The sequence below is a fragment of the Rhinichthys klamathensis genome, unplaced genomic scaffold (genome assembly GCF_029890125.1).
Source record: "Rhinichthys klamathensis goyatoka isolate OS25496 unplaced genomic scaffold, OSU_Roscu_1.1 h1tg000308l_1, whole genome shotgun sequence".
NCBI classification, from domain to species: domain Eukaryota; kingdom Metazoa; phylum Chordata; class Actinopteri; order Cypriniformes; family Leuciscidae; genus Rhinichthys; species Rhinichthys klamathensis.
In genome coordinates, this window is record NW_026606826.1 from 1,088,591 (window position 1) to 1,105,470 (window position 16,880).

Consider the following 16,880-nt stretch of genomic DNA (forward strand, 5'->3'; position numbering starts at 1 on the left):
CATACCTTCCTAATACAATCACATCACACTGATATAATATGGCACTTGCTTCCTTCCTCTTACCCCGACGGTTACACTTCACAGCTACAGTCTATACATTAATATTGTTTACACAGCTGCCCTAGAGATGACATGCTTAAAAACCAATCACCAAAACATGATTTTGTGAATTTTATTGGAATTACAATGTGATGTATTGTGATTTTAACTTTTTCCTCTCAATGTTCAGTGTGTAAAGTCTAAAGCAATTTAACTCCTGCACAATCTCTAAGGGATTTTTTTTTTTTTTTTTTGAAAAGAGCAGGATATTTTATCATTTTCAAGACTTCTCACATTATTGTTTGAAAATGAGCAACAACTACCATATGGTGATTTCCATATAACGATCCTTTACTGGCACTGAATGGCCATCAGCCTCACAGCCACAGATACAACAGGGAAATTGCCAGCAACATAAGGGGACATTTCATTATTTATGCAAACAGGGATTGTTCTCAGGTCAACAGTTACTTCCTGTAATCCTCGCTGTGAGAAGACGAATTGCCGCCTTCAACATTGTGTGTTTAAATCATTAGAGCACAGCAGGAGATGTTTTTCTATAGGCCTTAGTGTCTCTGTGATGATGTACTGTGGTGCTACAAGGATGTTTATGGACATGAAAACATTGATAATGTGACCTAAAAGCTACATCATTGATAATTTAAAGTGTGTTATTCTTAATAAGCACAAACATAAGAATAAGAAGACCTTCAGTTCTTGTGGTATGAGGTGTTTAGACTGCTCAAATCTTTTTTGTTGCAATTAATACTGAATAACAATGTTTGCTTGGTGTAATGTATCATCGTAATGCGACTTTCTGGGAAGAAAGAAACTTTTGATTAAATTACAAGTGATACAACCAGTGAAATACCATGTTTTATTTTTTTTTAATCAAATATTTTCTTATAAAAGTGTCAGTAACTGACATAAGTCTCTCAAGTCTGACTTAAAACCTCCTCGTTTCCAATGGAAAAAGTACCATCCCTCTAGTCCTGCCATCATCAGAATGCAGTACTTAACTGGTTTTAGTAAACAAAAAAAGACAGCAGAGAATCCACCCCGCTTGCGCACACACACACACTCGAAACAAAACTGCTTAGTTACACTGATTAAAGTTCTAAGAATGAGAACAAGCATAGTTTAACCCCACAACCGTGAAGTCGTGCGGGTTGCCTGGTTCTTAGCGTCTAGGTCTGTACAGATTGTAGTCCACGACAGGCAGCCACTTAAGACAAAGTTTTGCTCACCAGACAGCACTTAGTTATTTAAGGATACACAACAGGAGGTATTTAGTTATAATAAACCTCAAAATTAAAAACAACAAAAAGATGACCGTGCATTAAAAGGAAGACAGATAAGGCATGACAACAGGAAGCATGTTACAAAAGGAAGACCTTTTCACTTTGAAAGTCACCAACACATATAAAAAAAGATAGAAAAGAGTCATTGAAACAAAATAGCTACATAACAGCTGAAGCTTAAAATTTGTCTTGTTTAAAAAGTGCTTTGATATTTTTAATGCATGAAAACCTAAAAAGAGTCAATGGATTTTTTACCCCCCCCATTCACACATTGACTATGTCACGCAAGAGACAAAGTGGTGTCTTACAGTAAACTCTAACAAGGGCTCAGGCCACTATTCATTTTGAATTGCGCTCTCACACTCACAATAACACAATCGTTCCTGGTTTAGCTTATACAAATGGGTGATGGTTTGGGTGTCTTTGAGGCCTCTCAGTTGAGAAAAGCAGCATGAACAGACGGCACCTCAGCATCTGCTGCCAGTGCTGCGCATGACTAGGCACGCGTTTATGCAAAATCAGTAATGTTTCTATCTCTAGCCACTGCTGGAAAAATAAAATAAAAACAATATAAAACGATATGGAAAAAACACTAGAAGATAGGGATGTTTGTGCAGTCTATCTGCACCGGTGCTGGAGTTGCTATTCGTGTGTGGGTGTGTGTGTGTGTGTGTTTTTTTTAAATCTCATCTCACAAAAAGAAGATATGATTATATGGCATCTTATCGCAGATGCATTTGAAATACTAAAGGAGGTCTGGCCTCCAGAAGCTCGCAGTCTCAGCTTGTCCTCTTGCACACTTGAGGGATTGAGTTTGCTCAGACGGCCCCCAGTGGCCAGTTTTGGCACTGCAGGCTGAGCAGCCACACAAGTTATTCAGCAAGTGGGTTCAGTTGACAACAATCTCCTCATTGTCTTCCACCGCTGCTCAAGCGTTCTTCTTCTTCCTCAGTTTTCTTTTTCCATTTTTTTTTGTCGTTTTTACATTTATTGAAGTGTCCCACTGTAGCAACATCAACAACAGTAAAAAAATTAAAAAAGGTAGACAAGAACAGCACTTCATGTCATGTAGCGAGTGATAGCTCTCAGAGCGTAGAGCAGTTCTGCCTGCATGCGCGCTTCCATAAGAAGCAAATTAACGTGAACCTGAAAGACAGAATAAAAGAATCCTTATTAACTAAATAGATTTAACCTTAAAACAATCCATGTCTGTTCATTATTGTGTTATTGAAGTGCTACGTACTTTCTCAGAGTGCTGAAACTGCCTCCAGAAGCTCTCGTACATCCTCTTGGTGATCTTCTCTGGACTGCACACCATGGTTTTGATGTAGACTTTAAAACTGCGGTCTAACAATTGGTTAATTTCTCCATAATCATAATCATCGTACCTGACAGGAAATAGACAGAGGGAAAGGTACCTCAGCACTTTGACTTAATAATCAATCAGAGAGAAAAAACTAAATAATAATAATAATAAAAATCTAAATACAATATATATATATATATATATATTAGTGCAGTCAAATCGATTAATTGCATCTAACATAAAAGTTTGTGGATATATATGTGTGTATATACATTATTATATTAATATATGTACAGTAATCAACATTTGAAGTGGATCAAAGTTATACATGAGTTTTGAACAATACCCGTTCTTGTCTTAGGACAACTTTGATGAACTTTTTTGATCCACTTCAAATGTTGACTACTGTATATATATTATATATATGTGTACACACACACACACACATATATGTATACATGCATATATATATATATATATATATACGTATATGTATGTGTATGTGTGTATATATAAATATATATTCACATATAAACAAACTATTATGTTAGATGTGTTAGATGTGATTAATCAATTTGACAGCACTAATATATATATATATATATATATATATATATATATATAAACAATTTATTAATATAAAATTTGTTTTTGTGTCAGTCTATTTTTGTCAACACACACACACATATATATATATATAAATATACACACACACGCGTGTTATTGACATTACATAAATAGAATGGCAAACAATAAACTAATTTTTACAGCACAAATTAACATATTCAATGTTGCTACATATTTGTGACACAGTGAGCAGTGGAGAGACTGACCGAATCCCGAACATGCAGTGGATGTAGTTCCAGATGGCTCTACGGAGCATCGAAGTGTCCACACCCTGGTGTGTCGCCATTGTATTGTATGTTAAATTGAATGCGATCTGGAACTTTTCATCAAGAAGCTGTCCAAAATCCGGATACAGCCGATTCACAAGGGAAAAGCCATGGTCTTCCCAACTGTAGTCCTGTCGAAGGCAGAAAACATACCGCTGTTATTTTAATTCTCCATTTCCTTTGACTACCAAAGCCAACAAGCAAGACAACTTCACTTCATTCTCACCTGCACTCTGAGGGTGGGTACATGTTCTCCTCTCCTGGAGAAGTCTTTGTAGCCGTAACTAGGGTCTTCGAAGTGTCGTGAAACATCCCTGGATGGTACACACTCCTCATCCTCTGTTGATCGAACATGGTGATTTAATACAAGTCATCCTGTCGTTGCATTCTAACATAATAATCATAAATCCGCTTACCGGAGGTGACTACCAGCATGCTCTCTGTCTTTTCCCTCTCAAAACGAGTGGCCATTTCCTCCTGACTGGCTTCCTCTTCGTCACGGCATTCCTGGAGCTGCTTCATCCTCTCCATCAGCACTTCCACCTCGCCAGACGACTCCGACACCTAAACACACACATACAGGAATCTAGGTCATTACACATTTTATGTACACTGTATGGTCAGGAATTTGAACCTCGCACTCCATGTATTTCACAGATCCCTTTTCAGAACAAATGGACGGAAGACTAGCACATATCATAAAGTGCTTTGTAAATCAATTTCTTTGAATTAATTTCCATCAGTCTCACCTGCTGGTTCCCAAACATCTCCTCCAGGGCGCTGTTGCCATTGGCAATGTCACAAGCGCAGTAACCGCTGAGCGAGGGCGGCCTGAATGTATGTCCTCCATCTGTTTGGATGTCAGGTGTGATGCCGCAACCAAAGGTAAAGGAAGCCAGAGCGTGATAGTGTGTGAGTAGCACCACAACGTGGATCAGCTCAGCCAGGGACCAGCTGTGCTCCTCTGCCTTCAGTAGATGCTGTTATTTAAAAAACAGCAACATTTATAAGGGTCAATGTTATAAGAGTGTCTATGACAAAGAAAAGTAAAAATCGTTTAAAAATCTAGGTTAAAACGTGCTAGGTTCCTAGAAATTTACTCTTGATATGAGGTTTCGAACCAATATCAATATTCTTGATATTGGTTTCGAAATGTGTTTCATTTTCAAGTTTCAATTTAATGACTCATGTCATGTTGTGTAACCATCAAGTAAAAGGAATAAAAATGTCCTTACACCTTTAATACATGTGTCTTATTTACTGTTTTAGAAAATGTAAAAAAATATATATATACATACATTTTTAAGGTAAAGGCTTTTCTTTACAAATATCATGAATTATTCATTCATAAATATCCTAATTCTTTGGGGAATCACATGATATGACAAATACTAATGATAATAAAATATACAGCAGTGAAGCAATATTGTTAAAAACAATAATAAAATATTGGTAACATTTTAGTTTAGGGTCCAATTCTCACTATTAACTAGTTGCTTATTTAGCATGAATATTATTAGGATTTTGACTATTAGTACTAATAAAGCACATATTAATGCCTTATTCTGCATGACCATATTCTACACTCCTAATCCTACCCAATACATAAACTTAAAAACTACCTTACTAACTATTAATAAGCAAAAGTCGTAGATAATAGTTAGTTAATAGTGAGAATTGTACCCTAATCTAAAGTGTGACCAAAATATTACATCTAACTATTTAATAAGGCTTCCTTTTTAAGAATTTCATTCTTTTAATTATGACATTAGGACAGTTGAATCAACCTGACATTTTTGACATTATGCACCACAAAAAATATAAAAATGAATATTTATTCAGAAATTAACTTTCTTTTAATTTATTTAATCAATATGCTTTAAATAAATTAACATATAATAAATTAACATGCTCATCATAGAAGAGGTGCATTCAAATTACTGTATGTATGTATTTTAAAATAAATTATTACATTTGTGCCCACATAAATCATTATGGAAACTCTGTTAAAGCTAATTAACTTCAGATCTACTGATACCAACCTGACCTAATACTTCAGAGCATTATAAAACTTCTCTGCGGTCATTACAGTTGTATAACAGCTCTGGGCGAGTGTCAATGAGTGACTGTGACGTTGAAGTCATACCTCGATGTGTTCTTTGGTGAGCAGCCAGGGGCGGTGGGCCAGGATCTTATTGAGCTCCCCGAGAGCCTGCAGCTTCTGTGGAGCTTCTCCCAGGCCATTCAACCACTTGGGATCACCTCCAACCTGCAGGAAGTCATTGACGTGCAGGTTGACCAGATATGTGCATTGGTGCCTGGCGGCAGCCTGTTGAACACAAACATGCTTTTAGAAGAATCTGCCACTGTGGTTTTTTGGAATTGCATACAAAATAATAGTCTGTCATCTCACCATTATCCCTATATAATGTCTGCAGTGCAGAGACAAGGGGCCGTCAATCTGAAGCAGGTAATGCTGTGTCTTAAGAAAGCTCTCCAGATACTGAGGATGGAACCCTATCACCAAGGAGATGTTGTCAAGGCGACCGAGCACTGCAAAGGCGTCTTCAAAAATCGACTGTGTTCTTTCATCCAATTTACTGACTTGAAGTATCTGGGACAACAGGGAAATAAAGATGAGGTAAACCTGGGGAATTCAGTGCTGCTGGTAAAATACCTTCACTAGACTTTGATGATAATAAATGCTGTTAATGCAAAACAGAAGTCCAATTTGTTGATTAAAATGATTAGAGTGAGATTCATGCCAACTTTACAGTCAGCAGGGTAGATGATAACACTAACCTCTTTCTCTGGTATGAATCTACTTGGTCCATTTCCCATCGGTCTGGGGATTCGCACTCCAACATCCTAAAAAAGATCAAAACCAATAACATGATTACCTGATCGACATACACTTGGCATGAAACTACAATTATATCAAAGAATCAGACGCAACATCCTTCCTCGGCTCAAATATCAACGGTTGGTTCTAGAATTTGTTCTGGCATTGGCTTTAAAATTAGCTCTTTATAATAGACAACACAATGCAATCAGTAGGTAGGTAGCAACAGTCAGACCTTGAACATCATTCATCTATAGAAGCTGTCAAAGGCACAAAGAGAATTCAAAACAACCTAGATTGATTCACTAGGAACAAAAAGGTTGTCCGAGTTAGCAATACACCATTGACATGTATAACTGCATAACATATGACTCAGGAATATGCAAGCAATGGTGTAAAAAAGTAATATTAAAAGCTTAAATGTATTATTACACAATGCAATATGTCCCGTTGCAGGAGCACACAGCAGTTCTACACAATGGCAATCTTGCATATATTATTTTTGTGCGTTGATTAAAATAAACAACAACAGCAGCAGCATATATACAATGTGACACCGACTTCATATTGTCAGTCATTGATCAAAGACGAATGTCTATTGATCCGATGACAACAGGCTGAGAAAAACAAGCTAGCAGTGTTCATGGTGCGAGTACAAAGAACTGACTGCACTGCAGCAGCAGATGAACCAGACGAACGGACATATTAAAAATCAATGACAAAAGTACACGAACGAAGCAGGCTAACGACAAATACATATTTCATTAGTTAAACTCGATGTCAAACTCTTATCCGCTTTCTTACCTTTTTACTAAGCCGCTCGCACTGTGTGCAAATTTTAAACACGTCTGTCATGGTGAGAGAAGAGTTTTCAATAGTTTCATTAGATGCCGATGCGTGCCTCATATTGCTCTTTTCTGCTTCTAATTAAAAAATTAGAGCGGCTATCTTGCATTTGCTTTAGCTCCCGTTGTTCCTTGAAGCATTGGGTTACACTACCCGTTCATATCAGCTGTTGAAGCTCCGGAGCAGAATACCCACTCTTTACTAGCCCTCTTGTGGTAAATAACAGGCTGTAAACATAACTGACGCGCCCAAGAGCCAATCGCGTTGCGAAAACAACCTACGTTGTCCAATCAGTGACATATGGGCGGGGTTAAACGAGCGACTTGCGCCTAGAGTGGACTCGAAACGCAAAAAAGAAAATTCTGTCATCATTTATACACACTCATGAAGCTAAAAAACGATTTGCCTGTTTCTGTTGTGAAAATGTTACGTTTTAGACAGAACGACAGCCATTTACTGTGGGGGAGGGGGGGGGGGGGGGGGGTGGGGGGGAATGCAATGAACTTGAGAGTCCTCTTCAAATTCTGCCTATTTTCTTTCGTGTTTCACTGAAGAAAGTGTGCAGCTTTGGAACAAAGTGAGTGAAAGTAAATGATGACATAATTTCGTTTGTTTGGGACATTTAAAACATTTATTTATTTTATTGATTAATATGCAAACTGTTTATGAATTGTTGCTATCCAACATGGATAGGAAGCTTGACTGGAAAAAGCTTTCTAACATTGGTTAATACTTAACAGACTTTTAACTTTGTCTTCCAATAAACCTATTTACATAATCTTGATTTGTCTAGTAGTCTATATGACATTGTTACCTCCTGCAGTTCCAATTGCCCAAGTAGTCCAAGCAAGTGGGAGGGGATTTTTTTCCTTGAGCAAATGGGAACTGCAGTAAACAAGCCCTGAAACCTGAATTAGGATGACGGCATGGACTACAGTGAAAAACAAGCCAAGATCAATTCCAGCCCTCGGCTTAATATTCCCCACAGGGGACAAGTCAAGACACCTGATATATAAAGTGACGCTTTTGGCTTAGAGATTGATTATTTTCGTGGAGCGAGGGGGTGGGGGAGGAGGGTGAAAACCAAGGCACACTTCTACAGCTGCCTTGGTTTTTAACTGGTTAAACTAAATTGGTAGTTGGTCAGTGCACTTCAGAATTTTGTTCACAATGAGTTTCAATTGCAATCTTACCAACATATTAAATGATTCACAACTTGACAACATAATGTCTTTTTTTCCACTCTATATGCTGAGATGCATGATTGTATAATATATTGTGGAGTAATAAAGTCCAATGAACATGAATTAAAGTCCTGTGCACGAGCAGAAGACTGTCAAAGCGTTTGGATTTGGCATCGCTCACGAGATGAAGAGTAGCTATTCAGCATGTTCATTGTGTCTGAAGGGACCGTCCTACATCGGGGGGTGTAAACAGACCAGAGCAGGAGTCAGCACTCTCTCTGGTGATAGGGGGTGGTTAACCAGGCCCACTGAGCCCTATGGCTCAGCAAACCTACAGAAGAGAATGGTCAGCGTTTGCCTTGCGCCCACCTCCCCAGGGCATCTTTTCCTCTCTTTATTAAAAAGAGCCAAAACTCTTATATGAGAACAAACTTCAGGCTTTACTGTACCCACATCGTATCATAACACTGGGCTTGACTGCTTAGTTGGACCAGAGCACTAATGTTACTGTGGAAATTGACTGCAAAAAGGGTTTAGTAGTTCTCCAATCACATGCAAAATACAAACAGCTACAAATAAAAGCTTTCAAAATAGCTGACAGAAACTTAAATCCAATTTTTATTTATTTTAAGTCATTTTTCTGTTGTATTATTGGAGTCGTTTAAGCATAGCACAAGAGGAACATGTCTGGACATATGCATCATATCTACTTTGAAGAATACACAAACTTATCAAAAAAAATTTTTTTTTATTTTTTGCACCAGTAAAACATGTCAATCAAGGAAATCATTCAACAGCTGCAAGCTTTTTTTTTCACTTTTATGGATTATCTTCATAAAAAAAACGTTTTCGTATTATTTTTTTATCAGATAAAACAGCTGTGGAAATCTCTTTAGTATTTCCTCAAGTGTGAAAGTTCAGGTTTAAGCCATGTTCATTTAAGACTGTGTGAATGTTAGATTTAAAAAGTGATTTCTTAAAGCTGTGAGAAAAACAGCCATCATCTTCCAATAACTCTGTCTCTGCACGTGACTTTCCGCTGGTGAAAATTTTTTCATTATGTACGAATGCTTTCTGAGTAACAGGGTGTGTTTGTAGAAGTGCTTCTCTGTGTGAATGTGTGTCTCTGCGCTGTTGTTTTTCTTGTGCTGAACGAGCAGCCACACTAAAACCACAAGCTTTCGGATGTTCAACAAGTGGCAGAAAAGTTGCCTGACACAGCCCTCGTCTGAACCAGTTCAATCCTGACCTATCAGAGAACAGGGGGAAGAAAGACTGAAAAAAACACAAAAGACAAGCCTAGCAACAGGAGTCAGCCAATCAGAAAGCAGAACAACAGTTTCAGGGTCCAATAGGTTTTTTTCACCCTCACTCCCCCACTTTAGTGCCTCTGAAAGAAAAAAAAGTAGTCTAACTTCAGTTAAGTTTTTTCTCAGTCTATTCAATGTCTAGGAGTAATATGGTTTTATGGCCGAATGTATCTGCTGCTTTGTATGCAGAAAAGGTGTTGCAAGTCGACTAAAGTCTTTGCAGCCTTGAACTTTAGACCATATGGTGTGACAATAACCACAATGGAAAAAAATAATAATAATAAAAAGAAGGGGAAGATGTGCTTTCCAAGACCCATACTGAGCATTTATTGTTTTTGCTATTTGTCTGATTCACTCTAAAAGGATCTTTGTTTAATACAGACAGAATAAGACTTTAATCGTTGTCAGAGTCAATATTACAGCTGAAAAGAGGAACAGGCAAATAAACACTAATTCTGCAGTAGACTGGGGTCTTTCTTTTTCTCAGTTTGTTTTCTTCCCAGTAATCATTTAACATTGCATATTAGGGCCCGTCCACACGAAGACGCGTTTCGCTGTATACGTATAAATTTTTTATCGTATTGGCGTTTCGTCCACACGGATCCGGCGTTTTGGGAGACTGAAACCGCTATTTTTTGAAACCGGGTCCCAGAGTGGATAAATCTGAAAACGACACCCTTGCGTTTTCGTGTGTACGGCCAATCCGTATATTTTGTGAAACGATGATGTCATCACCCCACGTGTCGACTAGTCAGACACTGCTTAGTCACGTAACAGCAACAAATCGAATATCGTGACTCCCTATTTTGTACCAGGCCATTTATGGTTGTTCAATAAAGTTCTTGGTAAAAAAGAAAAGAAGAAGCTACTGTGCCTAATTTGTATAGTATTTTTTTTTTTACTGTATATGTATAGTAGCCTACAGCGCGCAAGGTTTATGCGCATGCTCTAAGTCTTTTTCTCGCATTTTTAGTGTATCTCTATGGCAGAATTACAGTGCCACATACTGGTCTGGGATGTATACTACATCGTTTTGACTCGTTTCAGTGGTTTCGTGTGTACGCAGATATTTTTGGAGACGGCGCCGTGTTTACGGAATTTATTTTTAGAACGAGGGAAAAAAAATATCGGATAGGGAACGCACCGGCTTCGTGTGGACGTGGCCTTAGTCAGCTCTAATTGTTTCATTTTGCTAAAGGTGTAATGATTATCTTTTCACTGTAAATGCATGAACAAACGAAGCAGTCGTGACCTGCTCGAACATGTCCCCATTGTTCCATAGATCAATGCAAGTATCCTATGTGTGACCCATAAGAACTGCAATAAAGAGATATGGAGAAAATTTCTAAAGGAATAGCCTTAACCTTGGTTGCTTTCAAGGTGTAATTCACCCAAAAAAGAAAATTCTGTCATTAATTACTCAGCTTCATGTCATTCCAAACCCGTAAGACATTCGTTCATCTCCGGAACACAAACGAAGATCTTTTGAATGAAATCTGAAAGCTTTCTGTCCCTCCATTGACAGCCTATGCAATTACTGTACCACTTTCAAGCCCCAGAAAGATAGTAAAGACATCATTAAAGTAATCCATGTGACCTAAGCGGTTTAACCTCAATTTTATGAAGCGACGCGATAGCCTATTTACTTTGCTTAATGCAAGACATATTCCACATCATTCTCTCATAAGGTGAAGGTCTTTAGAAGATGCAGAACAGAAGTTAGGACAGAATTTTAATTTTTATTATAGTAGACTTTGATATGAATCAACAAATGTCAAACTATCATTCTTACAGTTAAATCATTTACCCCCGGTTTCACAGACAAGGCTTAAGCCTATAGTCTCAGACTAAAATGCATGTTTGAGAGCTGTTTTAACTGAAAGCAACTTGCATTGGCATATCTTAAAATATGTCACTGCCATTGTTTTGTCTCAAGATGCACACCAGTAATGTTTTTTCTAAGGCACTTTTATAAAAGCTACATAAATGTCAGAATTAAACTAAGGCCTAATCCTGGCTTAATCTAATCCTTGTCTGTGAGACCAGGCCATACAGTATTATATTGCTGTTACATTTTATTAACTTGCCATTTCAGCATTAATTTTGAACCTTGTTTATGTCTTCTGAGAGAGCGTCTTTTGCCTGGTGGAGGTCAATGAACTTGCATTACAATGAGAGTTCAATGACTGTCAGAAGACTGTGCTCAGGCTCAAAAGCTCTTTTCATGACACTAAACATATAACCATTCAACAGCGTTTTCCTCCATTATCAGATCCACCTTTCCTCTCACTCTTTCATCCTTATATCCTCTATGTCACTGGTCATTTCTCCTACTCAACTTCCCATGTTCCTCTCTCTCAGTCTAGTACTTGGATTTAGCTTGGGTATTCTGGGAACCGGGCTGATTGGAGCAGTTCAGTCTTGCATCTGTCTTCCTGAAAGAGGTGCGGTCCACTTGGAACACCGATACAAATGTACACACATACACATCCAGACAGTCAGAGGAAATGGCACTCCCAAGGCACAAACTACAGAGCATGTTAGCACGCATAAGCATACACCCAGGACTCAACAATAAGTACTGTTTCTACCGGCTAGCAGTTCAGATCTTTACCTTTCCCATGGCAACATAATAACAATGAAATATTATTAAGAAAAAAGTAAATAATCATGCAAAGAAAACAACATGCACTGGTTTTCACAACAATAGCAACATTTAATGGGGGTGTACGCACAGGACGCGCTCCAGCATTCCTGTGCTATTTTCTATCTATCGTCTATGTTGGAAAGCAATCAGATGACATCTTTGGCCATTATGTTGTCCCTCTCAGTTTTAGTATCTCACACCATGAACAACTTAAAAATAGTACCAACCTGTTGCATTCCACTTTGTCTAGCTGTTTTTGAATGTGAGTACACTACCATTTAGAAGTTTGGGTCAGTGAGAAAATTAATACTTTTATTTAACAAGAATGCATTAAATTAACCAAACGTGACAGTAAAGACACTGAAAATGTTACAAAAGATTTCTATTTCAAATAAATGCTGTTCATTTGCACTTTCTATTCATCAAATCAGCCAAAAAAGTATCATTCCCCCCCAAAAAAAATATTAAGCAGCACCACTATTTTCAACATTGATAATAATAAGAAATATTTCTTGAGCACCAAACCAGCATTTAAGGATTTCTGAAGGATCATATGACACTGAAGTCTGGATTAAAATATCACATGAATAAATTACACTTTAAAATATATTAAAACAGTAATTTGAAATGTTAATAATCTTTCACAATTGTACTGTTTTTACTGTATTTTTGATCAAATAATTGCAGCCAAAACATTTAGAAAAAAAATACCGACCTCAAACTTTTGAATGGGAGTGAACACCCTCTCACAAGCAACACAAACATCTACAGTGTCTCTAAAAAGGTGTCTGGAATCACACATGTCTGAAAGACATTGCATTAGATACATCAAATATCAAATTAACTGGTATACTAACTGGTATCTGTAAATAAATGTAGCAAGTCTTTTTCTCAGAACTAACTTTACTTCTTTTAGTCACTATTGTAATGATTTTAGCTTGTAGGTCAAATAATACTAATAATAAGGTTTAAAACAATGCCATTTAGACATTTCGAATTTGAACTCTGGCTTAAGTGTCCAAATGCTTTTTGAGGCCAATGTAAAAAAAAAAAAAAAAAAAAAAATTATCTTTCTCTTTTCTCTTTCTATGTCTCGCTCTCCCGCTTTGGCTGTATAGCTGCAGATCTGCTGCTCGCTTTGCTCATGAGGAAGCCAAAGTTCCCGTGGATGTTATGTTAACAGGGAGTGCTCACAGCTGTTAAAATACACGGGCCACAGCGCTCACACAAAATTCAATACGTATATCTAACATAAATAAACCTCCTTTTCAGCTATCTTTAGCACAACACAAACCACAGTGCCACAGAATTAAAGACTGTCCCTTATCATTTGATGTGAAACCCAAGCAGACTTTGCTTTATAACAGTGATGATCAATACATAAGGTTTAGTGACATGACTGATAAAGATGTGTGGTTTACCATCACTACTGAATGTTGCCCAGCATGAGCCCTTGACTGAACTGTCATGTGAATATGATGCTTTATTAATATCGGTCCACTATATCTCAAGTCATTACCGTATCTTGGACATGCTGCTTGCTTACGGGCAGCGGTGCGACAGGCTCAACAAAACAACACTTCCTCATTTAGAACACAGAACACTGTTCCTCAAAACTTCTCTTTTTTATCCACAGTTAACAGCTGTGGAAAGGTAACATTATCTTTTGAATGCCTGTCTGTTCAGTCAACCTATTACACCTTAACCAGTCTATAAAAACAATAATGACGTCAGTGAACAGTGATCATACAACATCATACCTGAGGAGAGAGACTCTAAACATGACATATTCACAGTCTCTCAATTCACTGGACACTAGGGCAGGGCAGCAGATAAGGAAATGATAGGATGAACTGGAGACATATTCTAATCTAATAAATATCAATTCAACAACTGCTCCTATATGAGTTTTATTTGTTATAATGTAAATACGGTCATTCTTTAGATTAGGGTCCAATTCTCACTGTATTAACAAACTATTATCGACTACGACCTTTGCCTCAATAAACTCCAAATTACTGCTTATTAATAGTTAGTAAGGTAGTTGTTACGTTTAGGTATTGGGCAGGATTAGAGATGTAGAATATGTTCATACAGAATAAGGCATTAAAATGTGCTTTACAAGTACTAATAAGCAGCCAATATCCAGGTTATATGCATGCTAATAAGCAACTAGTTAATAGTGAGAATTGGACCCTAAACTAAAGTGTTACCATAAATACTTTCCATAAACAGCCCAACCTTCCATCATACAAGAATATTACCTGCATGAATCCCAAGAACATGTCATGAAAATAATTTTACATTGAAAATATCTTAATAGTTGTATAAATAAGCTTAATTGTCTTGTCTTTTATTTCATTCAATAATGAAAACTATCAATGCAAATACTAAAAAAGTTTATTAATGACAATCAACAAAAATGGCTTTTTTTAAAAGGGGATGTCTAATGCTATTTCATGCATTCTGACTTATTTACACTGTTAAAGAGTTGGATTCTCATGCTAAACATGGTCAAAAGTTTCAAAAAATGAGTTGGGCGTATGACGGAGTATTTCTGTGCCAAATACACTCCTTCAGGATTCGTATAAGTTTCTGAAAGTTTTTTCGAGTATGGCCCTGTATGACGCCATAAAGGGTGGAATTCCTTGTATGGGCACTTCTCCTGGAAGAGCGCGTGCACACATCTACCAGAGCGAGAGCAAGAGCAACGCCCATCAATGTGCTTTGTTCGGGTTATGGTCCGGAAGCCGTCGGCAGCGCTGTCATTTTGTTTTTAGACCACGAAATCAACAATGTCACCAAAGAAGTGTGTTTTTGGTTGTGAGGGAAAGATAACCCTGTTATGCTTCCCAAAGAACCCAGCGTTAGGGGAACAGTTTGTTTGTTCCCGGCATTTCGGTAACAAATGTTTTATAAACAAGGCCCAGTTCGACGCTGGATTTGCAGATCATTTGAAACTGAAAGATGGAGCGGTCCCAGCGCTAAAATATCCCTGTCATGAGTCGGAATTGCAGGTGGTAAGTAACATAAAATGTAATGTTTATTTGGTCCATACAATGGCAGTCAATGGTCACTGAAAATGTTTGGTTACCAATATTTTTTTAAATATCATCTTTTGTAAGTCATTCAGGTTTAGAACACCATGAGGGTGAGTAAATGATGATTTACTTTTTTGGTGAAAGTATCTGTCCACTTAGAACATTCCAAATCAGTCATTTCCAAATTAGTCATTTTAGCCTTTTTCACAAAATGGCGACCGAGACCGGAAGTAAGGTAGCGATACTTCCGGTCGCGCCGCCGCCCGCTACGATCGCCATTCATTCTCAAAAGAGACTAGCAGATGTTGTCCGTTTTGTTGATAGTTTTCAGGGAGCTGTGAAAAGATCGAAATTGGACAAAGGTTACAAATTCTTTACGTTTGCTTGCATAAAAAAAAAGTTCCATTCATTTAAATGGCATGACACTTGATGACTAAGCTCACACTTACTATAGCTAAACAAAATAAATAAATACATTGAAATGTCTGATTGTAGGAGTGAAATCTAGTGGCTTTTGTTCAAATTTTGTTAGTTTTTCCAGGAGATTGCAGCAATCTTCCACTAGATTATGGCTAATTTTTCATGTTACCACCATGAATGAAACTAAGAATTGTACATCTTTACAGTGAATTTGACCTAACATTGCTAGTAGGTCTAAGAATGAAATCAAGGCAAATAATAAAAAAATGGTTAGACTAAAAACATGAATGAAGTGAGTGATATTACATGTTTTTAAAAAAAATCACATTTTACTGTCTGGGGTCCCCTTATGAAAAGAAAATATATTTCCCTATATGTGAATGATCAATATATTAAATGGTTTAACAGTATATTTGAAAATATACAGAATAATATATTGTGTTAATATATTACAATATATATTGAATAATACATAAGGAATTTTCATATATTTAAAAATGTGAGACAATATATTTACTAATATATAATGTATGTAATTTTATATTCAGTAATACACTTCATTTATATACAGGGATTATTCTCCATTGCTACGAGAGCGTATACGACGGATTTCCGTCAATATCAGGGTTCCCCCTGTCCTTATGTCTTAAATTTACTTTTCATAATTTTAAGGCCGTAAATATGCTTACATTTCTCAAATAATGTAATAAATGTCTTAATTTTAGTTTGAATGGTTCTTAAATTAAGGAAGGACGCGGTGTTCACCCTGCTTAGGGGATGTGATCAAAGCCTGGAGTGGAGCGAACGCTCGTTCCTCTCTGCACTCTAAGCGTGCTGTCATCACTCCCCTCCCGATCCACTACGGGTTTTCTAGTCCCACTCACGGGAAAAACTGCTCCGTGTTCACTCAATTTTAAAAGTTATTCTATTATGTTTCTTTTTTTTATATCATGAACGTCTGAATTTATAACACTATGTGTAACGGTTAGGAAAGTATTCTACACATTTAATAAATGTTCCAGCTGCCCTTGCTTGCACAAGTATAAGTGTA

General features: G+C 37.2%; 1 protein-coding gene across 2 annotated transcripts in view; it reads right to left on the reverse strand.

Annotated features, from left to right (window-relative positions):
* Positions 1-902: 902 nt before the first annotated feature.
* Positions 903-16,880, reverse strand: part of sesn1 (sestrin 1) — a 50,629-nt gene continuing 34,651 nt past the window's right edge. Inside the window, exons 1-10 of one of the 2 annotated variants that reach the window (XM_056270825.1) lie at positions 7,186-7,422; positions 6,342-6,407; positions 5,953-6,153; positions 5,686-5,868; positions 4,289-4,519; positions 3,956-4,103; positions 3,766-3,878; positions 3,480-3,670; positions 2,584-2,728; positions 903-2,486 (exon numbers count right to left, since the gene is read on the reverse strand). In XM_056270825.1, coding sequence (XP_056126800.1) covers positions 2,400-2,486; positions 2,584-2,728; positions 3,480-3,670; positions 3,766-3,878; positions 3,956-4,103; positions 4,289-4,519; positions 5,686-5,868; positions 5,953-6,153; positions 6,342-6,407; positions 7,186-7,287 — 1,467 coding nt within the window. In that variant the 5' untranslated portion in view covers positions 7,288-7,422 and the 3' untranslated portion in view covers positions 903-2,399. Of the gene's footprint in view, positions 2,487-2,583; positions 2,729-3,479; positions 3,671-3,765; positions 3,879-3,955; positions 4,104-4,288; positions 4,520-5,685; positions 5,869-5,952; positions 6,154-6,341; positions 6,408-7,185; positions 7,423-16,880 lie in introns of those variants that run through there. The other variant, XM_056270824.1, reaches the window with a different exon arrangement.